This window comes from Genypterus blacodes, unplaced genomic scaffold (genome assembly GCF_046128005.1).
Source record: "Genypterus blacodes isolate CSIRO-AG114 ecotype Tasmania unplaced genomic scaffold, CSIRO-AGI_Gbla_v1 ptg000235l_1, whole genome shotgun sequence".
Lineage (NCBI taxonomy): Eukaryota > Metazoa > Chordata > Actinopteri > Ophidiiformes > Ophidiidae > Genypterus > Genypterus blacodes.
Window position 1 is genome coordinate 31,173 of NW_027467033.1, and position 23,828 is coordinate 55,000.

Here is a 23,828-nt window from a genome sequence, read left to right on the forward strand (position 1 = left end):
TCTCTCCTGTTAATTAATCAGACATTCTCTCAGCTCATTGACTAAGTCCACTCAAACACATACCAACGCACACACACAGTCACACACATCACACACATGACCTCCTATTTACACACTCATATGAACTCACTTCCAATCTCTCTTTCTGTCTGTTTGTCTGTCTGTCTGTGTGCATCTCTCTCTCACTCACTCACACTCTCTCTCTCACACACACACACACACACACACACACACACACACACACACACACACACACAGTGTACATGCACACATACGGTCAGGCTTTTAGTTGGTGACAGGTTGCTCTGCCTAAGTGCTGTTTTTTAAGATCAGTCCCTTCTCGTAGGTAATTAGACGAGCTGGGTGGGTGGGACTGGGGGCAGTCAGGTAAGTGTGGGTGGGTGTGGGTGGGTGTGTGTTAGACTGCGTTCAGATCTTTGGCAAGGGGCTGCACTCTATGGATGTGTTGCTGTGACAAATGAGATTTGTGTTCATGTCAGCTTGAATGCAGTCCTATGTTGTGTGTGTTTGTGCCAACTAGAATTAGCATTATACAACTGGAGATAAGCTAGCAGTAGCTGAGGAACATGTCTCACCTAACCTGTGGTGATCTATTGCTGTCACACAAGCTAATATTTAAATTGTGAAACCCTAAACCCTAACCTCTTGACCTTTTACGAGCCCACACTTGCAGATTTGCGAGCATTTCTTACAGATTGTACTCTCTTGCAGTGACATCAGCATATGTAGATTCTGGCCCGTAAGATAAGCAAATGAATGAATGCATGTCTGGCATATCGAAGGCTAAACACAAAAAAGCGAAACTTCTTTGTCTTTAAACCAAACCGGGCGAGGAACAGGTGGTTTTCAAGTTGAAGAGGTTTGTTTGTCAGTGTTTTGGGGCCAAAAACAAAGGTTACGTCGGGAAGGTTAAGTGGGATGACGAATAAAAGGGGAGGGGAAGCAAGGGAAAGAAAGCGGATAAAGGGAAGAGGAAGAATGGAGGGATGGAGGGAGAGGGGGCCGGAATGTTTTGAGTTGTGGGAATGAATGAGAGAGGGAGCGTTGAATAAAAGGGCGATTAAATGGCGTAGAGAAAGTGAAGGATCTGTGTTGGAGAAAGAAGAGAAAATGGAGGCAAAGAAGTGAGGAGGGGAGAAAGAGAGCATTTTTTTGGCCTGTGTGGGAGCTGCAGCAATGAAGAGGGTGAAGTGGGGAGGAGGAGGAGGGTGGGGGGATTCCGGATTTTTGAGGAATGAAAGGGGACGTAAGTGGACCCAAATAATGGCAGGAACGAGAAAAGCGGATCAGCAAATGAAGAGAAAGTGAAGAGTAAGGGCTAGCGAGGGATTCAGAGAAGAGGGGAGGCTAAATGGATGTTTTGGGATAATTCGGCGGATGAGATTGGAGGACGAGAGGGAGGAGGAAGCGATCGGGACAAGGGGATGCGGGAGAGGGGGTCCAGTGGAAGTCTGGGGGGAAGGGGAGGGGGGTTGCAAAGAAAAGGGCAAATTAGACTGAGAAGAAGAAGAAGAAGTGAGGGGGGGATAAACAAGAATCGCCTGGGAGGGGAGGGTGAAGAGGAATAAAAGAGAGGAAGAGATGGAGGGGGTGAGGGAGGGGTGGGCAGCGCTGGAAGGAAGGGTCGGAGTGTGTGTGTGTGATTCAGCCCCGGCTAATAAGGAGCGGCGCTCAAGTGGCACTCGTCCCCTCCGTCTCTTCCTCCCGCTCGGCCTCTCTCCTTCAATAGACACTTCTGTGTCCCGCTCCTCCTCTTCCTCCTCTTCCTGTTGCACTCCGCTTCCTCTCATGTATGATTTCAACTAGTCAATGGAAATATAAATCCCACGTAGGACAAGGACATCTGCCCGCCATCAAGACACACACACACACTGTACTCAGAGTCTCTAAGTAGCTTTTATTTCCTGCCTTTTTGTAAACAACCTATATACAATTGTGTCCTTTGTTTACGTCCTATTAACCATAGGCTTTTATTGACTACGTCCCTGGATTCTGTGCATGAGTGGGTGTCCACATCTCTTCCCTCTTGCGGAGGTCGTCTTCGTCCTGTGATTAATTTAATTCATTGTGTAAAAACTCAAACATGCAGCATGCATTCACTGTTTGAATGCGTTTCTGTCTCTCTGCTTGATATTCTCACCACATTGCCCGTTTGCCTACCATGGTTATTATCTGTGGATTGTAAATATATGTAAACGTATAAATGATGAAGATCCCCTCTGCTTATTAGGCGTAGATCACAGCTGTTGGGGTGAGGTGATGTTGTGGATTCACTTACTTTGATTCTCTAATTGGTCAGCAACTTCCATATAAGCACATGAAGGGAAACGGAAGAAAATGAAATTGTTCTCCAACCGTTTTTATGGTTTTCATTGTAAAAGTAATTTCTTTAGAAGGCATATTTGTCAAGTCTCAGCACTCAAGGGATTCTGAGTCCAACTAAGTCAGTGATGTCGAGGCAAAGTGGAGCCTCAGGTCAGCAAATTCATAACCAGAGTCTAAGTCCTGCATCTGGGGTCAGCGGCTAATCTGCAGTATATTCTTGATTTATAGACTTTTAAATTTGAAGTCATTGAGAGACAGATGGAGAGACGGAGAGACAGACAGTGGCAGAGAGAGAGGGAGAGAGAGAGACAGCGAGCTCTTGTTGTTGGCACAGGGTTTAGACACACAGGCAAGCTGCCACCAGATTGGCTGTTGGAGTCAAAGGGGAACACTGAGCTGAGACAGCCTGCCCAAATGATTTAATGCCAGTCATTTTACCAACTGTAGCTCACACACACACACGCACGCACGCACGCACGCACGCTTGCACGCACGCGCACGCACACACACACGCATTAGGTTTGTCTGGATGATGCTCTGCCTTGGTGTTGAAAAAACGGATTTTTCAATTGATCCTGGTTCTTCATTGGACATTTCCAATACCAATGCATAAAATTAGAATTTGATCTTTTTAATTAGTGTGAGTGATGTGTTGGACATTGTTGTGCAGTGGTCCTCCTGTCCAGCAGATGTCACACGCGTGGCATACTGTACATACCGTTCCAAACCTATTTAGCCAGCATTGACGGTCAGAAGAGCCGCCAATGCTGACACAAATGTCAAATCTGCAACTGAGAATTAAAAAGCCGTGGCAGCTCATCAAACCTGAGGAGGCGTTGTGACGAGGTGTCACCTCCACTCTGCCCAACAATTCTCATCCTGCAAAACTCACACATTACTTGGACCGGTGCTCACAATGATGTCGTGCCACTCTCCTGCCACAGTCTCCCTCATGCACACACACATACACACACTCTCACACACACACACACACGTTTAGACAGCTCGTCTGATTGATGTCATGGCAGTCAATTGCTAATTACTCCCTCTTGCCATGGCGCTGCAGCCTAAGGAGCAGTGTCATTTCCTGTCAGCGGCATTTTAAAAACACGTGTCATTTCCTGTTAGTCTGAAGGGGAGAGACGGTGCCACCTGACAACGTGCACATGTGATCGCACCACACACACACCACTGCGATAGCGATTCTGTCTCTGTCACATCCTCTCATCCCTCCGCTCTTTCTAATCTCCCCCCTTTTCTTATCCTGTAACCCACCTGCCAGCTTTGGTGATCTTTTGTTGCTAAACTTCATTAGCGGAGACGTCAACTAATTAGAGCCGAGGACAGGCTGGGGAGATTAGGAGGAGGAAGATGATGAAGGCTGAGATGAGGGGGGGGGGAAGAGAGGGAGGACAGAGGAGCGGAAGATGAGCTCTATGATGGAGAGGGAGGGGAGGAAAGATGGTCGGGATCAAGGCAGGGATTGGAAAGACGATTACCTGCATGAGGCAGAGAGGATAAGAAGCAGGTGAGAGGCAACGATAAAGGACTGAAACGAGAAGGGTTTGAGAGAGAGAGAGCATACCTCCACCAGGGCGGCACAACCCTCCACATCTGTTAGTGTAATAAAAGTAAATGTCAGGAAGATGAATACTTTAATTACACGCTGATCTTCATCTGAATCAAACTGTGTATCCACATGGACATTATGACGTTGTGTAGATCCCAGCATATCAGGGCTTCCTTGTATCCTGTCGCTGAGGATTGAGAACAAGATTTTTTTAAGGAAAATCATTGAGGATTGATTTTCCAGGCATATCCAGATGTCTTCGGGGCAAAGTTTGGCAATGGTATTAAATTAGATTTTGAGGTGAAGTGGCCGGGAAAGCTCTTTTGGCCTCAAGAGCTTAATAAATGCTCACACGGTGGTGCTATCTGCTCCCCAAACTAATGAGCTCATCCATGACCCCATTGCCCGATCGTACAAGGAAAGTTCATTGAAATGTGTTATGGAGTTTTCATGGATTTTTAGACACCAAAGCCAATTAGGTTAAGGCAGAAAATGTGGACAGGAAACTGAATGCAGTTGAGAAAAGTCCAGAAATAAACAGGTCAAGTAAAAATGAAGCAGTAACTGGAGGTAAACAAACGATGTGTGTGTGTGCATCCGTGTGTACCTGATAGAAGATCCCGGCCACAGACAGAGATAGTGTATTGAACAGTGTGTTGGGTCGTGTTTTCGGTCTTGTCGAGCCGTGTAACACACATCTGATAACGATCTTCAACTAGACACCAGGGACAACACACACACACACACACATACAGGCGGCAAAAGACTACCAGTCCTTCTTGTCATCATCAGTCAATATGAAACTACATTTCCCCTCACATGTATTGACTGTGGTTTGTATCCTGTCATTAGGGGTTCTGTATGTTTACACAGCTGACAAATGTGTTCAACTCTCTCAAAGGTAGAAAGCTTCTGTTCAAATAGTTGACGCATTATATTTGCTCTTATATATATAATTAATTATAGTCACTAGTAGAATGAACAAGATGTTTACCTGTGAGGATTTGGTCTCGTTCCCAAAAGCTTAATGATTTTAGTCCCATAGTAAATCTATAGGCTAAGACAAAAATGATTTGGCTCTTTAGTTCATTACAAGTTTATTGCGCTAGGCCATGCATGAGGAACAGGACGGCAGCTTAATTAAAATACTGGATTTTAGTAATAGGGCTCAATTTTTGCACATTGGACCATACTTCATATAATTCAGTGAAGAAAGTCTATAGAGTTATTATTTAGTGCTCATTTGGGACAAAGCTTGACACCCGGTGTGCACAGTGGTGCTGCAGAGACGCATAGTAGAAATGGATCAATTTGTTTTTGCACATTACATCTTGGCAAAAGACAATAAGGTGTGTGTGTGTGTGTGTGTGTGTGTGTGTGTGTGTGTGTGTTCTTTATTACACAACTAATTCACTTAGCAGGTCAATGTTAATTTGCTGCTCCAGTGAAACGGGCCAGACTGTCCTCAGTAACTCTGCTTTAAAAAGGATTTTAAAAACATTATTGTTTGCTGCATTGATCCTCCAAATGACTTCCATCCGTTGGCATCAGTGGGAGTTCAAATAAAAATTTCCAACTTTTCCTTTAAAAGGCTGAAGGAGTCGTCTCTGTCTGTGCCTCCTCCGAAGCTTTTCAATCAATTGCAGTTTATGTTTTCAGGCTTTATTATTGATTGAGCAAAGCTGACCTTCTGTTTGTGCTAATGAATGGACATCCTACTTTACTACCTTTGCCTGAACGGTCAGTAGGATTTCCTCTTTATTCTCTTAAGAATGGAAAGCTGACACATATCAATACATTGTGTCTTTATGGCACACACACACACACACACAAACACACACACACACACCATTATCGTGAAATAAAATAACAGTTGTATTCCCACTGAAATGTCAGCAGACGGATCTTACCAGCCCACTGCACGTACACAATGTATTGCTTCTGTAAAGCTTCTCATTCAGCGACACATCCTCACACGTTCCCTCACACACTTGTATAGACGTGATAAATGACACTGAGCTCACATGAGGAGGGTCTGAGTGACATATCCCCCCCCACACTGTGCCACATCTAAGAGGAGCCCATACATCTCCTGTGTGTGTGTGTGTGTGTGTATCCGTCTAAGTGCACGTGTGCGAGGCCGTTTCCCGTCTGATTTATGAAACCTTCCCACTCAGAGTCATCTGTTACAGAGCGCTGAAACATCTCTTTGTCTCAGCCTTTTCATAATATGCCGCCCCTTTTTTCCCTCGTCTCAATCTGTCACCACTTTCTACCCTTTCATGCTAAAGTCAGGTGGATATAACAAATCACAGGAGTTTCCCCGTTACATACACACATTTGCATATAATGCCAGCGTTAGTAAAGATCAAGATAATATGGATGACGTGTTGTTAAGCCTGAAGCGACCCTAGCTGATGATGCATTTTCTTCTGCTTTTGAAGTATCATTTTCCGATTCATAAACTCCAGCCTACACATGTAAATTAAGCATTCATGGAGAATAAATAAATAAAACATGTTTCCCCGGTCATTTCAACCAGACTTGGCAGGTTGTACATGTCATCGAATCAAAATGTCGATACTGATGATGTTTGATGACACGTCACACTTTTTGGCAAAGGAGCCAAGCTGTAAAAAAAAAAAAAAAGCTTCAAATCACATTTTTAAGGCAAAGCTTTAAGAAACGGCACCTTTTTCTAAGAAGGCTCGTAAATATTTATAGTCTTTAATGACAGAGAATTCTTCCTCTGCTCTGACATTGATATATTTGAGGGACTATCTCACCGTGTTATTAATGGAACAGTGATCTTAATTATTAATATCCCCATTATTAACAGCTACACTGAGTCGCCGATTCTGATTTTAAACATTTATAGAATTATTATTGGTGTGACAGAGCAAGAGGAGAGGATTGATCCCTCCCCCTGTGCTCGTGTAAGTGTGTGTGTGTGTGTGTGAGGCAGTGGGTGAGACATAAAGAGCAATAGGCTAACCTGCAGGACAGAGCATGTGTTCTAATTGAATCATCCATGTTGTGAGCATGAAAACATAAACAAGAAGAATGCTGCTTTCCTTTTTTTTTTGGGCTAAACCGCTGGCATTAGACAGAATCGCCATGACGACAAAACCATCTACTGTAAAAATCTAAAATGACTTTAAGATGGAGCACAGAACAAAGCGGGGCTGTGTTGTGTTGTGCTAACCAAGCCGATTGGTGTTTAATGACCACAAGGTAGTTAAAGAGTGAAGTCATACCAGTCCGCTTTTATTATGGCACACTTGTTCCTACAAAGCTAATCAATAGCTTTCTCCAGCCTGCGGTCACTGAAATGTGTGTGTTAAAATGTGTGTGTGTGTGTGTGTGTGTGTAGTTCAAGTGTGCACATCTGTGTTTGTGTTGTTTGCCTCAGTTTTTATTCTGGAGCCCACACCCTTTGTTTTATGTGCGATCATAAATCCTATAAAGTCTCTCCCTCTGTGTGTGTGTATGTGTGTGTGTCCTGTACAGAATGTTGTATATGCTGTATACATTTAAACACCCTATTCACCTCAGCTCCTCAGTGAAATGGAATGGGGAGTTAAGGGCGTGTGTGTGTGTGTGTGTGTGTTCTGTATTACTCGTGATTTCATGTGTACAACACGTGTACACATGAAATCTTCCCTGGCCTGTGCACACTACCTGCTGGAATACTGTGAAACACAAACTACACTGTAAATGAAGCCAACACTATTACACAGCACGGCATATTAAAGTGACGACTCAACAAAACTGATTAAAGAGAATAATAAGGTGTAAAGCAAAAGAATAATGAAAATCACATTGAAGGGGAAATATTGGATAATGCTACGAACAGAAAAACAAGGTGATAGAGGAGCAGAGACTATGAAATGTGTTTTCACGGCTCAGTCATCAGGTAATGTTAACGCAGGCTTTCACTCTCTGCACTGTAGATGTGGCGTGATACCGCTGACCCAGCTCTCTCTCTCTCTCGCTCGCTCGCTCACTCGCTCAGGTGTCTCAATCCAACAAATACCACCATTTGCCACAAGGGGAATCACCACCTCAATTGTTAGTTGTGACTTGTGTTAATGGGCAAACATTCTCCACAATTCCACCCACAATCTTACCGCCTGCTGCTAGTAAAAACCATTTTGTATATCTGTTGATCTCGAAGCTTAACATTGACATTTTTTAAACATATAAAGGATTTGTTGCACATTTGCGGTTGTTGCAATCGAGCAGTACTGTTATGGTAACATTTGCTGATAAAATTATTTCCATGAACACAAAGCATTCAGCAGCTGATTTTCCCCGCATCTAATTCCTGCAGGGTAGATTAATCCTTGAATGCTTCTGCTCTTACACGGGGAATTTCCAGTGCGGAGGGAAGAAATGAATGCAGCGGGATATTCCCCTTAATTTTAATGTCTTTTCAGAGTCCATGCACTGGTGTTCGGAAAGGGCAGTAACAGAATTAAAGCCTCAAGTGTTTTGTTTAGTTTTGTTTTGTTTTATTTTATTTTATTTTATTTTATTTTATTTTATTTTATTTTGATTTTTTTATTTTGATTTTATTAAAATTTTTATTTTTCTGCTTAATCAGTATATGAGGAGATTCGGCCAGGAAGGATTCTTACTCCAATTCTAAAGTTTTACAGCTCTAGTAAACACATAATTTATTGTGTTATCCGCATATTGATTTATGCCAATCTTAATGTAATGGTTTGGGGGGAAAAAAAACATTCATTGCCTTGATGGGAGTATAAACACGGCTCCAGAGGGAGGTGGCAGCTCTGGTTGACAGAATGGAACGTCGATGTACGTTTGACCTGCTTATGTGTGGAACAGTTGCAGCTCCGCTTATTGAGCTTCACGCATACATGAGTCACGTCATGTGCAGCATGTTGCTACCCTTTATGAACATGTAGGATTGTATGTAGTGTGGTGCGATTCAGGGTTTTTCCACACTGCATCATCCCCGGGGAATGTCTGGCACTCCATGGCTGGATACACTTGCGCACACACTCATACACACACATAAAGACAGCAAGTATTGTCTTCAGGCTGCTAACGAGGTTGAAATAAAGACGGAGCTAAGTGTTTTTTGTTCTAATCTAATCGCTCCTCTGTTGGCGGTGTGTGTCGAGGCTGAACTCTCTAAACAGTAACTGCTGAGAAAACACAGACGCACATATGAATGCAGTGCAGCGTGCAGTTCAGGGAAGAATAGAACATCGCAAAGACAAAGATACACCCCAAGAAACGCCTGTAAATGTGTGTGTCTGTGTGCGTCTGTGTGCGTACTCCTTCCAGTGTCAGCCTGGTCCCTTTCTGTTGTGTGGGTGTTTGTGTTTTGCCCTCTCCCCACCACTGTGTTTCACCTTTTTCTTGATAAATATTTCAGCGTCTTTAGCGCTTTCAGCACTACGCTGAGCCCACAAGTGCGACCCCGGTTAGGGATGGAACGCACCAATTCTCCGGGTTACATGCCTGTAAACAAAGACCCTCTGACCCTGCACTGTCTGTAGGCTACTGCTCAGGTCAGCCCAGGGTTAGGAAAAGGTCAAAGCATTTCACTGAGTAGGAAATACAGTATATGTGTAACCTCTCTGAAGACACACCGCCATTGACTAAGGACCTTGTAGGCAGTGAGAGATGGTAGGGTGTGTGTGTGTGTGTGTGTCTGTAATGTCTCATAAATTGTCTTGATAGTTCACCTGTGCATTCTTCCTCCTTCCATCATCTCTGTCTATGAGATTGCATACTGCATTTCTAATGGTGCATATACATACGCATGTGCATGATATGACTTGAAATATTTCCATTTTCTGTGTGTGTGTGTGTGTGTGTGTGTGTGTGTGTGTGTGTGTGTGTGTGTGTGTGTGTGAGAGAGCGCGCACACCACACAGGGAGGCGCAGGGTTCAGTGTTGGTACATTTCCACTGTTGAGGAGACGATTGATGTTTTTGTTTTCTTTGCTTCTCAAGAGGAGAAAGAAAAATGGAAAAACAGATATAGATGATGATCTCTGTGTGTACGTGTGCGAGTGTGTGTTCGCATACACAGCCTTTATCTCTGCATTCAGACCTCTGGGGCCTGAAAGCAGGAAAATAACTATTTGACTAAAGAGCCGGATTCTATTGGCTGGCCCAGGATCAGATAGGCGAGCTGGATGTGAGATGTTACGGTGATGTGGATGTGATTGAGTCATGATCAGAGCTGACAAACTCCACAGCAAATTCGGATTAAGCTCCTGCTTGAGTCTGTGGATGAAAGAATCGTGTTTAAAGAACCTAAATCCCAAAGAGACTGAACTGAATTTCCTAAATATACCTGTTAGATCATTGAGGTTCACAGTCAGTTCAATCCACTAAATCCTTTTTTTCTGCATTGTTTTGTATGTTGGTGTGTGTAGCAGTATGGAGAGGATCCAGCAGCTAAGAAGAGAATACCAACAGGCGAGGAGAGAGGGAATGGTGCCGCCGTATGAAGAACTGGATCATCGGCGTAGAGGACACGACAACGACACACACAGGGTAAGGAGCTCCTAAACCTGTGCACAAACAAATAAATTCTGCACACAAGCAAACACACACCTCCGCCCACTCACTTATCACTGGAATTAATAATTAGCAAGTATAAATAAGCCACTGGACAGTAATGGTGTTGCCTATGGGCTCACTCGGGAACATAGATGCTTATCAATACACTAGTAATCCCTGGTTCGATTCTTATTACATTTACAATTAAGGCCGTGGTTCTGTAGACTGGCAATCTCGTGCACTAGCGAGGGCGGGGTGAGGTGTGATATCGTTAGGCAGTTAGCTGTGGTTTCTACGGTGACGCAGAAGTCTCTATCGAACTGTTGTGGTGTGGAGAGAGCAGAGCCAGAAGGCAGAACTCTCAATTTACCAGTCGATCCATATCTCAGTTCTTACCTATGGTCACAAGCTCTGGAGAGGTGATATTTACAAACGTCCAACTGGTAGGAGACCACGAGGCCGCCCCAGAATACCCAGAACTCTGATAAGTAGTAGATGGATGGATAGATTTAGCACAGCGTTCCGTAAGGATCTATTCAAAGGCCTACGGACCTTGCAAACAGACACCAAATGTCTCCAGAATGCTCCAACTTGGGAGTATCAACCTATTTAGTGTCAAGCTTCGTGATGTTTGTGTCCTTTGGCTTTTCAAGCTCTCACGCCGGTCGGGTGTCGGCTAGCCCAGTGACCACTTGCTTTGACCGTGTCTGTCACAAGATCAGATCCCTTCAGCTCTCGATCGCAGCAGGCTGTATGATGTGAAAGACTCCTGCAGACGTCGGCTTGATGGGTCTGATATGATTTTCAGCAAAGCTCAAGATGCATGCGAGATAAATCGAGGTTTTGCTCAATCACAGCAGCTATTTACTGTTTTCAAAAGTCATTATCATGCACGCACTGATCCGGTTCTGACTGGCACGGTCACGCTAGAAGGCGTTATAAGATTATTGAAATGATTCATTTTTATGCGTTTATTAAAAAAGCATTAGAATATTAATCTGCCAACAAGACGTCTCCGACTGTACTGGTTTCAGGTTTATTACATTTTAGCTACCGTTTCATAATTAAAGTACGGCTGCCAGGAAGATGATGCTACTAACAAGATTTCAATATTATTATTAGAGAACTGTTATTTTAAAACTCATCTTAAGCTTGTGATTCAAGATTTTGATTCGACTGACGGGTTTAGTCCATGAAAGTGATATGAATTGATCAGTCACAAGTCAGTCAATGATATTTGTTCATAGTTTATCCACCTCAAAATGAGAAGTTACATGTTTCTAATGCAGTACGTGTTTAGGACATCTGTATAGAACCAAGGTCTGAAAATGTACAACTTCTCCTGAAGAAGTACAGCTGAGACAAAGGTGACAAAGTTTCTATTGATGAGGCTCAGCCAGGTTTGGCAACACTGATCTGAGCCTGACCTGCTGAGTCTGAAATGTCCCGATGTCGTGCCCAGCGTGTAAATGATCAGCATGTACCTTGGCACACTGCAGTGGTTATTACCTTGCATATTCTCCTCTTCAGCAGTGTTTACACTTTTCCACTCCGTCTCCAGATTCACACGGTATTCTGCAAAATCAGGGCTTCTGATATTGCTGTTTAGAAATCGCCTTTGTCCTTGCATCCACCCGGTGTGTTTACCCACGAGCTGCGGGCCGCCACGCTTTAATGCACATCTACAAGTCTACAAGTCACTCTGCTCATTTGGTTTGTGCCCAGCCAGGAGCAATCTCCCCCTCCACCTCCCCGCCCAACTCCTCCACCCCCCCCACGATCAATAGCCATACATCCAGCGCTCCCTGCCTCCAAATGAGAAAACTTTCCTGTTGTTTATAAAGACGAGAGAGGGAGAGGAAGAGAGGGAGGAAGAGAGAAAGAGAGAGCGTGTGAGAGAGAGGGAGAGAGAGCAATTAGCATGCTTCAGAGGTGGAAATTAAGTTTGAAGTGCGGAAGTAAAAACAAAAACAAAACAAAACAGAAAAAAATCTAAAGAAAAGTAGCGAGGTTGCGGTTGCCACAGCGCCTAACGAGCCCGCCTCATTAAGGATGATGCATTTATTAATTAAAGCAGAGGCAATTATTTACCTGACTTGCTTTCTTGGGGAAAGGGGAGAGGGAGGAGTAATGGTTGTGGAGGCGAGCCGGCGACAGCAAAACTAATTCAATTTCACTTTTATCGCTTTGTTTGTCTCCCCATAAGATGTTTTTATTACTTTTTTTTGAATTCGCAGAATGACAATGAAAAGTCAACGCAAGCAGGAAACTCTTCTTTTTTTTTTTCCGGAGCCGAGAGTGAGACAAAAGGATAGAAAAGGAGATAAACAGAGAGCGGGAGAGAGAGACTTCCTGATCCTGCATTACCATCTCATTGATTCATGCTGATGGCTTTGCTATCTGCGCTGGCAAAATGATGTTTGCTTCGAAACAATTATCAAGAAACAAAAGCCGCGCCGCCGCAGCCACGTTCGCTTCTTCTTCTGTTGAGGCAAAGCGAAATATGAACAGACTTTGCCCCTAAATCACACACACACACACACACATACACAAACACTCCTACCAGAAACCTGTTGTTGTTGTGGGTGGTGTGACCCAGCTTTTGTTACAGTGTTTAATTATAATGAAGAGCATCCATCTTTGGTCTCAAGTTTATCTGTTCATTTAGAGCTGCTTGTTAAAATGACTCCTTTTACTTAGGGGTGCGTTCTACTTCTTGTGCAACTCATCTTAAGTTCAGCGGTTAGCGTTTACGGGGGCAGTAGTTAATGGCCGACGATGAGGAAATGTTTGAACTTCATGTAAGCGCAGTGAGAGGGATGGGACATGCCGAGGAAGCGGATGGGTGTGGGTGTCTGGGTTCACATCCCATCTCATTTAGTAGGAAGTCAGGAGCACATTCCTAACCTTGAGCGAGTGGATTCATTTGTCTGAACAAGGCGAAGATGCTCCCCTCCTAATCAAAGGCTTCACAGGCCCACGCATCAACGCTTCCTCATCAATTTTGTTGACCGGACTATCGTTTGTTGTCCCTTTACAAAAGTATCTAATAATAACAACTCTGATTGTGTTACATTTCCTCTCAAATGTATTATTGTACTCGAAGGACTCATGAGGCTAGGACGGAATTCCTCTCCTGTGCTCATAATACTTTTCTTCACCTAATTTGACCTTCGTCTCTTTGGCCTCTCTCTAGATTCCCTCCTTTCTTCATCCTCTTCACAGCACCTGACTTCACACTTTATCCAGTGATGTATCGTGACAGGAAGAACAGCCAATTAACTTGCTGTTTTGAGGATTGAGACAGAGGCAACATATGGAGCTGAGATTGTTTACATCCTTATTGTCCTTTAAGTTAACACCATACACACCCTGGTGTGTGATTGAGGCAGCAAATAAGAAATGTCTCATCATCAACTTATCAGCTCACCTCTGTCATTGTTTGACTTTGACTACTTTCCTGTTCCTGCCTCACTTCTGTTTCCTGTCATCTGCTCGCTCTCCCTGACCTTCATCCTCCTCCTCCTTTTTCTCTTTTAAAACATCACGTATGATGATGACTCATCACTCACTGATGTTTTTGTTTTCTTTCATTTTACCTCTGCTTAGTGGCTGATGCCTTTGCCCGTCTTTGTCTGTCTGTTAGCAGGATTAGCACAGGTTCTTGTTGATGTGACATGATCCATGCAAGAATACGTTTAACTGTGCTGCTGCTCAGTCCGAAGGTGGCGCTGTAATCACCTATATGTTTTGACCAACCGTCACAAATCGTTTATGTTGAATGTCTGGACTGAGCCGGACAAAAGTGTTATCCTTGTTTTTTGATATTCCTTCCTGTTTTTGCTATAATCCTGTCAACATTCTCTAAAGTTAGATTGAGCCAGTCTCAGAGTTTGCAGTGCCTCCAAAAGTTGAATGATTTCAGAGGATCTTGTATCATATCCTGTTAATGAATGCCAAATTCCCTGCACAGTCAGAAATATGTCCACACCACTTCTCCATGTTTTTCTGTGTGTGTGTGTGTGTGTCAGATTGTTTCTCCTTGGTTCAAGGTTTCACTCCTCTGAAGTGGCTCCAATTTTTTCCCTAACCTCGTCACTGTTGCCATTCAGAGACAGACACTCCATTGTGTGATTCACAATAGGATTAGGGGAAATTCCCAGCTCACTATTCCCAAAACATTTCTATACTTTCCTTATTTTGTGGCCAGTGCTATAAAAAAACGTGCTATAAAATGCGATAAAGTCTCGTCACACCTTCATCAGATTGTCTGGTGGTAAGCTCATACTGTGTACTGTGTGTAGGGTATTCTTAGTCGAATGCCGCCTTACATCATGTTTGTGTAAAGGCGAAAGTGAGGATATTCTTTCTAGTAGACACATAGTACAGGTAAATACTGTAGCTATAGTATTTTGTGGTATATGAAGTAGATTTTCTGTCTTAAAGTATCTTATTTTCCATCATTCAAACTATGACTCAGCTGTTTTTTTGCGAGTCTGGGAACATATTTACTAACACTCACAAAACCAAGCCACCTGTAAATGACTCATTAATTGTGTGTGTGTGTGTGTGTGTGTGTGTGTGAGAGAGAGAGAGAGATTCAAGGTTTTTCTTTCAGATTCCCTTATTTGGGCGGAAAATATTCCTCCAAACCTTGTCCATCTGTAAAAATGACTTTGTAGTGTCTGTGTTGTTGGGGAAGTCCTGCACTGCAAATTTTTCAATCCGAGGCTTAATCGTCCGAACAGAATCTAATCTACAGTTTTCTCACACTCGGCTGCTGCTGCAGGACCTTGACCTCTGCTGCGGCTCTTTGATTTTCTGTGGGTTTCATTACGTTTTCCTGGAATTTGGACTAAAGCATTATTCTGACCCCAACAATGTCCTGCCACTTGGCGCTGCGTCACTAATCCTGCCTGAGCAATCGCAAACTCGGGCTAGTTAATGACAGAATATTGACAATTCAAACTATAATGACATCATATCAGTCATTTTAGGGCAGACAATACAGCTGTGCCCGTCCTGCGTCAGCCATCCCACTCTCACACAGCCCCCCCACACACCGGCAACCACCCACCCACCCATTCACCCCCCCCCCCACCCTCCTCCCTCGTTCCATGACCTCGAAAACTGCTCGCATTGATGCGTTTCATCCATTATAAAAACAGAAATCACCATGCTACCTTGGGCGTTTAATAGGCGAGCATGCAGGGGATCGAACCCAAACTCTCTCTCTCTCTTTCTCTCTATGTGAGTGGACACAGACTGCAGTGCAACCTTGTACCTGAACGAGGTCCTTTGTTATTACGGGCAGGGTTAAGAGGTCTGTTTGTGCCCTACATAAAAACTGTTTTCAACTCTCTCCATTTTTTCCCTATCTCGGCTCTAATCGTGTTTTCCATCACGTTCAGCCCTGCTCCGTGTTCTTTCAGCCCTTTTTCCCCCCTCTTTCATCCTCCATCCGTTGCCCACTTTTTCCATCCCTCCCTCCCTCCCTCCGTCCCTCCCTCCCTCCCTTCTCCTCCCACTCCACTGAGATGGACAGCGTTGTTATTATTCTCTTACAAAATGTGACATTGGGATATGAAATGCTTCAGGAGATGGGCTGAGATGATTTATATCTTCGTTCATCCGCACGTAGTGTCTAGATTGAGCGCAACTCAAAACACGACGGCAGCTGAGAACGGGAAAGAGACATTCAACTGAGAAATTTGTACACAATGTGTGATGCTACACACACACAAGACAAAGTGCAGCGCAAAAAGGATTTGGGAAATAAAATCTTTTACACTCTAAAGTCTGTATCCAGATCAGTGCGTACATCACCTCACCTTATCTTCTTGGTTCCACTCGCCCGCCTTCTTAAAATTATTTTGAATGGAACCCTGCACCTGCAACATGGATGCTGACAGCCCCAACAAGTTATGATTAATGGCCCACCTGCCCACATCCAATCACAATGTAACGCCATCCAGAGATCTCAGTCACGAGTATCCAGGTGTAAATACAATCCACACACACACACACACACACACACACACACACACACACACACACACACACACACACACACACACACACACACACACACACACACACACAGGAGTATTAATCCACTGGAATATAGGCGAGCAGTTCACGGTGAGGCAGGCAGTTAGAGATCATATAACCACAAACAAACACAATGAACTGGCTGGAGATTGAATTCAGTTTTGTTTAAAATTCCTGCAATGATGAAGACCTTGGAGGAAGAATACTGTGGCTCCATAAGCGATCCAGATGAATGCACCGCAAACAACCTGTAGCAGCAGCTCCACTGGTTGAGATGTTCATTTTTGTTAGATTTCCTGGCGCCACATCACCGAAACACGATGAACACACACACTAACACACACATGCGATGGCAGAATTACATAAACACACCTACAGATGCATGAATATGTGCGTGTGTGTGTGTGGAAAAAAAACAAAGACAACCAGCCTGCTAACACATGCACGCCCACATTTGACGACACGCGTAAAATGTGTGCACACTTGCACACAACATACACTCACACTCACGCACACACACGTGCACACAGACACACACACTCATACCCTTGCCAAGTGCTAACACCACAGTGGCATACCCACACATTTTCTCATGGAACAGAAACACATTAGTCCTGTTTAAAAACCCAACACTAAGATCATATTCTCCCTTTCTGTCGTTCTCTATTTCTCTCTCTCTCACACACACACACACACATAATTCCACCTAATTGTGTAATGTATGCACTTCATGTTGAACTGCCAGTCAGTCAGTTGTAGGATGTGTGTTCAGCCCCAGGACCTTTCCCCGTGCTAAGCATTTTAGTTGTAGAGAAAAGGCCCTTAGTTACTTTGCTGACAGATTGGACTCGGGCTTGAATCATATTACAGCTTTTTACCCATTGCGTAAATTGGATAAGGTTTGGTGTCTGGCGTCTCTGGAGACTTCCAACATCATTTTAACATCTGACAAATTAGTATTATTCCAGACAAACCTTCACTACTGAGAGGACTAACTTGATAAAGAGGTGAATGTGTGAGCGGATTATGTGGTGACGTCGGGGCTCACACACACGTGCACATGTTTGCGTTATGACCAGTAGTTTGCTGGCTAAGACGTTGGCGTCTCCTGTGCGATCACGGGATGGAGGTTCCTCAGTGTGACTCACTCTGGCCTTATAAGGACAAGTGGAGCGCTGCAGCGGCACACGTGCTGGATCCAACGGAACAGAAAGAGAATTAGGATTACACCGATGAGCCGGGATAGCTGGGAGACGGAGTGGAGCAAATGGGGAAGAGGGGGAAGGGGGGGATAAAGAACCTCAAAGAAAACTTTAAAACTTTCCTTTTTCTGTAAGACTTTGCTAAGTTAGAATTTCATGGAGCTCCTGAGAGAGTGACCGTGTTTGCTTTGAGTATTCCTCGAAATCCATCCAACTGCTCTATCTTAACTTTTCTTCCGTCACACTTTCTCTCCGTCTGTCTGCCCAGTCTTGTGTTATGTGTGTGTGAGTGTGTTGGTGTGCTTGAGGTCTTACACTTATTATTACACCACTAGGGCTGGTGTGTGGTGTATGGTGTGTGTGTGCGAACACACCGAGCAGCAGGTCAGGAGGTTGTGAGCCACACGTCAGACAACATGAGATCAGTGCCAAGTCAGTGGACCCATCTACTAGGAATAACACACACACACACACACACACACACACACACACACACACACACACACACAGATAGGATATACAGTGTATTGTCTCACCGTCTCTCTCAGTAATGGAGATACATGCTCAGACACCTTGTTCCACTGTCTCTCATCGATTCCATATCTGTCTCCCCGCACAATCCCCATGGACCTCTCTGCCATCTTCATACACACACACACACACATGTGATGACGTACGCTTCAGCAAAGGTTGGGTAGTTATGCCTGACTGAAGCAATTAATGACTGAGTCATCCTCAGTAATATGAAACTGGTAACAGTTCAATCATTCACACTGGCTGATCAGACCAGAGGAGTGTGTGTGTGTGTGTGTGTGTGTGTGTGTGTGTGTGCGTGTGCGTGCGCGTGCCAGACCTGGGGGTAGAAATGACACAGTTAATCATCTATAAGAATATTTTTGAAAATAAAGCAGCCGATTTCCTATCTGAAACATATTTGAAGTGAAGTGAACCTGTGCGTTTGCATGTATGTGTGTGTGTGTGTGTGTGTGCTATTAGAAGTCACTTCAGAAAGCTGCTGGAGAAACCACAGCACATTACTCAATCGCTCAAACCACAATATTCATGGTTTTGAGTCAGACTGAGGCCGGAGCCAAATCATACAACCTTCATTTGATTTGGCCAGAGAGCAGTAGAAGCAAACCTGGCGTTGATAGAAATACCTTCACACACACACACACACAGAAGGTATATCTTCTATAGGACTTGAAGTATTAAATCTGCAAAGCAACATTAAGACTGACCACACTGATGGAGTAGCAGTGTTCCTTTACACATATAACTCAAAGAATGTTGAAGCTCAGTTCATTGTTTAACTTCACCCAAGTATTAAGAAAACAAACCGCAACATTCTGCTCCTTTGTAGGGCCCAGAAAATAAATGGTCTTTATCCAACGAGGGAAAATGCAGTGACAGTGTGTTTTTATACGCCGGTCCACTATGTTAGACGTGGAATTTATGATATTGTAAATCCATCGTGGGCTTTGATTTGAGATTGGATTTTTCCTTCCTTGGGTAAATAAGTGAAGAAATAAGCAGAAATAGCGACGATAACCGACACTGAATGCTGCGATCTCGACAAAAATAAAAATGTTCCCGCATCGGCAGAATTCCCAACACGTCATCATGAAATTGATTGAGATGCCTTTTAATATGATTTCTTACCATTAGCTTAATTGTAGTAGGAAAAAGGGGGTTATGATGTGGATTGTGGATAAATGCAAGTCAGCGACATATTCTTTCCAAATCCCACGCTAACACATAAACAAAAGCGATGAAGCCACTATTGAACAGTTTCATTGTGAGGCTGAACTGAATTCAAAGGTGAAATGAGATTAGAGATTAGATAGAGGAGCCTGTTTCAATCTAAAGTATATTACCGTCCATTTCCTCCCAAGTGATCATATCACAACTCACAAAGGCTAAATGGCAAAGCAATAATGTGATCAACCTCAACAGGGCCCAACATGGATTCAAATGGATTACTTTTTATTTCAATTATTGTCAGGAAATGCTACAATAAAGCCTCATAGAATTAGATTTTCTGCAGGAAGTGTAGAAAAAATTAAATCTTAAAATGATCAACAACAAAAAACGAGAACCATGAATTTACAATTGTGCCCATTGTTGCCTGTGATTGTGCGGTTATAGTTTTATTGAGTGCCAATGCTCTTAGATTAGATGGATCTTTGCCACATTGCAGCAGTAGTTTGATTTGTCGGACTGAAACAAAGCCGGAGACACATAAGTGACTTCCAGATGTCGTCTCCGCCCGTCCAGCTCTGCTCACTTAAAGATTAAAATGGTGACCTGCAGGTCATCTGGATCAGACTGTGTCAGAAGACAGCGGATCATATGAGCGGAAATAGCAGGACAGATTAAACAGGAGTTAATGAGAGGAAATGGGAGGACAATTGGAACAGAGGGGCAGGAGGAAGTCGTAAAAAAGGGAAAATGAAAACAGCGAGAGCAAACATACAAGGAGAAGTCTCGAGAAATGAGGCCCTGTGCAAATGTCAGAATGTCAGAGATGGACGGAGACGGGAAGAATGGGGTGGCCAGGGAGAAAAAAGACAAGAATAAGAAATACAGATGAGGATGGAAAGCATGAGTGCAGGAGATGGATGGAGGCAGAGAGAGAGAGAGGGAGAGAGAGAGAGACAGAGGCAGAGTTATGCATTGGGTCATTATAGAGGAATGTTAATATGATTAGTGAATGGCTCTGACCTCGCTGTCTGGGACTGGTGCCGGCCTGGTCTGATGACCACTGAACGTCTGTTACAACACACACACACACACACACACACACACACACACACACAGAGACACACATATACACAGGAGGCAATTCAAGGATGACATGGTCACACATTAACATGCAGGAAACGACACACACACACATACATACACACAGACATATGTGATCTGTGTCTTTTCTTCCCCCCCTCTGAATGAGTCAACATGTCATGACTGATTATCTGTTCTTCAACATGTATGATTCCCGACAGTCCGGCCTCGCAGTTCGGGTCAGGATCTCCGAGCGGGTCGAGGGATCTGTTATTGTTCGGTCTCTGCTTGACTTCGACAGTGATTTGTTTTGTCCCTGGGTTTTCCGCCGCGAGAGACAATTTAGAGACAATTTATTGCGTTAGGTCCCGAGGTGAAAAACTGTTAAATTCCGTGATTTAATTCCCCTGCGTGTTAGCCAATAACCTCGCTGAATTTACACTGTCATGTTTCTAGCCTTGAAATGAGGACGTTATGACCCAATTTGTCTTGATTCATTGCTTGTGCAGAACCAATAACGTTGCGTGCGTGAGGGGACCCTGTGGTGACGGATCTCCTCACGCCACGTTCTGAACCCTGCACATCATGTTTATGTTCTTCCCTCAAATGACATTTTCACACTTGTATAATCCCATCTCCTTTTCCCTACATCTACCTAATTACACTCACACACCACTGATCCAAGCCCTCATCTGGGTCTCAAACATGTCCCCCCCCCCCCGCCCCAAAGAGCCAGATCACTGTCGCATGCAAAAACTCAAATTATCCTTTAATCTAGCTTGAAAGCCTCTCGCGTTGTGGTCCTGTTAGTTATATAGAAGAGGACAAAATTTGGACATCACAAAGGAAACTGTGTGTGTGTGTGTGGGGGGGGGGGGGGGGGGGGGGGTTTGGCACTGCGATCTTGACATTATTACATCTTATCAAATTTGGACTTTCTATTTATCCCTCATGACTGTAATTCAGGCTTTCAAAAAAAATCCAAGGAACACACACACACACACACACACACACACACACACACACACACACACACACACGCACACCAGGCATGTGTGTTTGTGTGAAACCTTTGACACTCTGGGCCAAATGGATAGCCAACGTTCTATGTGCGTGTGTGTGTATGTGTGTGTCTGTGCACAAGTGTGTGTACGTGTGTGTTCAGATTGTTGGCTCAGCTGAGTTGTTGACGATATCTCGCTATCTCATCTCCCAAGTATCAAGTACTGCATGTGTAGCTGTGCATGTATGTGTCGGAGCTCACATACACACATTTACCACACTAGGCACGGTGTGTGAGAGCGGACGTGGGTGTGTGTGTGTGTGTGTGTGTGTGTCTGTGCACGTTTGGAGATTGTCAGCATTTCTTATAGCGGCACAGAGCTCTTGAGTTTCTGAGAGAGAACTATCAGTGGAGCCGCTGAAATATGGTGAGTCATCTGGTAGATAAGGAACACTGAGAGATGGAGATAAAGGACGAGAGGGAGAGAGAGAGAGAGACAGCCAAGAGTCAGTGATGGTTTGACAGTGACTATGTGTTTAAGAGAAGAGGCCGAGTGTGTGAACAGACGGAGCCACCATATCCACCCAGGAACCAAAAGAGAGCGAGCGGGGACGCCAGGGAGGAGGAAGAAACAGGAAGGGGCCCCATTCCTACATGAAACATGGCCGTCTTATCTGTCTCAGCAGCCTCACATTATAGAGCCGGCTTCTTCGGTCACCGGTGGGATTTACTCTCAGCAAGTGGACGGACGTGACAGCTGAGAAAGTACTTGTAATTAAAACACACTTACCGAGGAAGAGGAGAGGAGAGGTGGAATCCTGCGTTAATCAAAACGAGTTATTAAAGTGCAGGAACCTGATAATTACCTTACCCAGATAATGATGTGATGTTATATAACAATTCAGGATAAAGGATGATGGTGTGTAGGCGAGTAGCTTCACGTGTCACATGTTGACGTCAGCACAGGGCCAATCAGAGCGAGGCTCTCAGGGCGGACGGGGGTCAACAGTCCGTATGCTATATCACACTATAGAAAGGGATACAATAACAAAAAGCATATGTCTCCTTTAAAGTTTTGAGAGTTCTCAGCATTGCCGCACAGTTAATGCACTTGATCACAATCTTACAGTTTGTTAAACATTCACTCTAAGTTCCTGTTTCTCTACATATCAGTTTTCCTACTTTCCACTCACAGGCTTTGGCGGCAGCGTCGATGATTTTTTTTTTCTTCTTTCCTTCTCATGTCATGCCAATAAAGCAAAGTGAAATTGGAACGGAGCGATGAGCGGAGAGAGGGGGTTATCTTTAGAGCGCGTGTCAGGCAGAGAGTCAGACAGAAAGTAAGAGCGGCTATCACGAGTCACACGGCCAGATGTGGAGACACGGAGAAACTTTGGCATTTCAGTGCCTCTGTCCAAACTGCTGACTGAAGGAAAGTCACTTTCATTTAATGTGTTTTTCTGATAAAAACTTGAATTCCATTCCAGATCAGTTTAAGCAGTGAGGCATGGAAAGTGTCTTAGATTTCAGCTCTGCTCTCCATTCTGTGCTATTTTCTCCGTACAGCTCACTTCAAATGTCTTTTTTCTCCCCCTCGACCCAGTAACATTTAGGCTTTTTCCACTGAGTGCTCACAGTTTTCACAGTTTGCAAACTTTACTCAGAAGAAGAGCTGTTCATTAAATTAGGTTTAATCGACAGGAAAGCATTGGTCTCTACCTTAGTGATGTTTTATGAGTTTTCAGAAGTTAAACACCCGGGAACATGAACAGGGAAGAGAGCCCAATCTGAGCTGGAAGACCTTTTAAGGTGATGATCCTACCATAACACTTTATAGCAAATATGTAAAGGTCTTATGTCCAACTCTTCTCCTGTTTAACTCTTTAAAGCAATTTACTTAACGACGCATCTAGTAACTAACTGACGTGGTTCAGTAGAGCAATGAACCGGAGCTTTCCACTTTGTTTACATTCAAGCTAGGGTGGTATTTAAAGATCTTTGTGCAAATGTTTTAATGTGCAAAATGCTTTTTCAGCAGCACATTATGCATAGTGAGTGGCACCAGATTGCATTAGGTACTGTCTCTTTAAACGCCTGCGTCTGAAAACCTGCCTTTGACCTGTGAGCATACAATTACAGAGGATTTTTGAATTTCTGCCACCATGTTTTTTGCTTTTTAGAAATAACAAAAACCTGAATCTGTCTTTAAAAAATGAGCAAAGCGTCTTCTATCCTTATCTTAACAAACTGTTTTGCAGTCAAGGTTCCTTTTTCTTTTCAATTCGAGATTCTTCTTAAATCAAAACTATCCAGCCTCTTCAGTCAAG

The 23,828-nt window shown here is 43.9% G+C and overlaps 1 protein-coding gene across 1 annotated transcript in view; it reads left to right on the forward strand.

Moving 5' to 3' along the window:
• Positions 1–23,828, forward strand: part of LOC143016576 (partitioning defective 3 homolog B-like) — a gene marked incomplete at its 5' end in the record, with an annotated part of 77,837 nt that overhangs the window by 23,173 nt on the left and 30,836 nt on the right. The window contains one exon of the mRNA XM_076170975.1: positions 10,335–10,455. Coding sequence (XP_076027090.1) covers positions 10,335–10,455 — 121 coding nt within the window. The remainder of the gene's footprint in view (positions 1–10,334; positions 10,456–23,828) is intronic.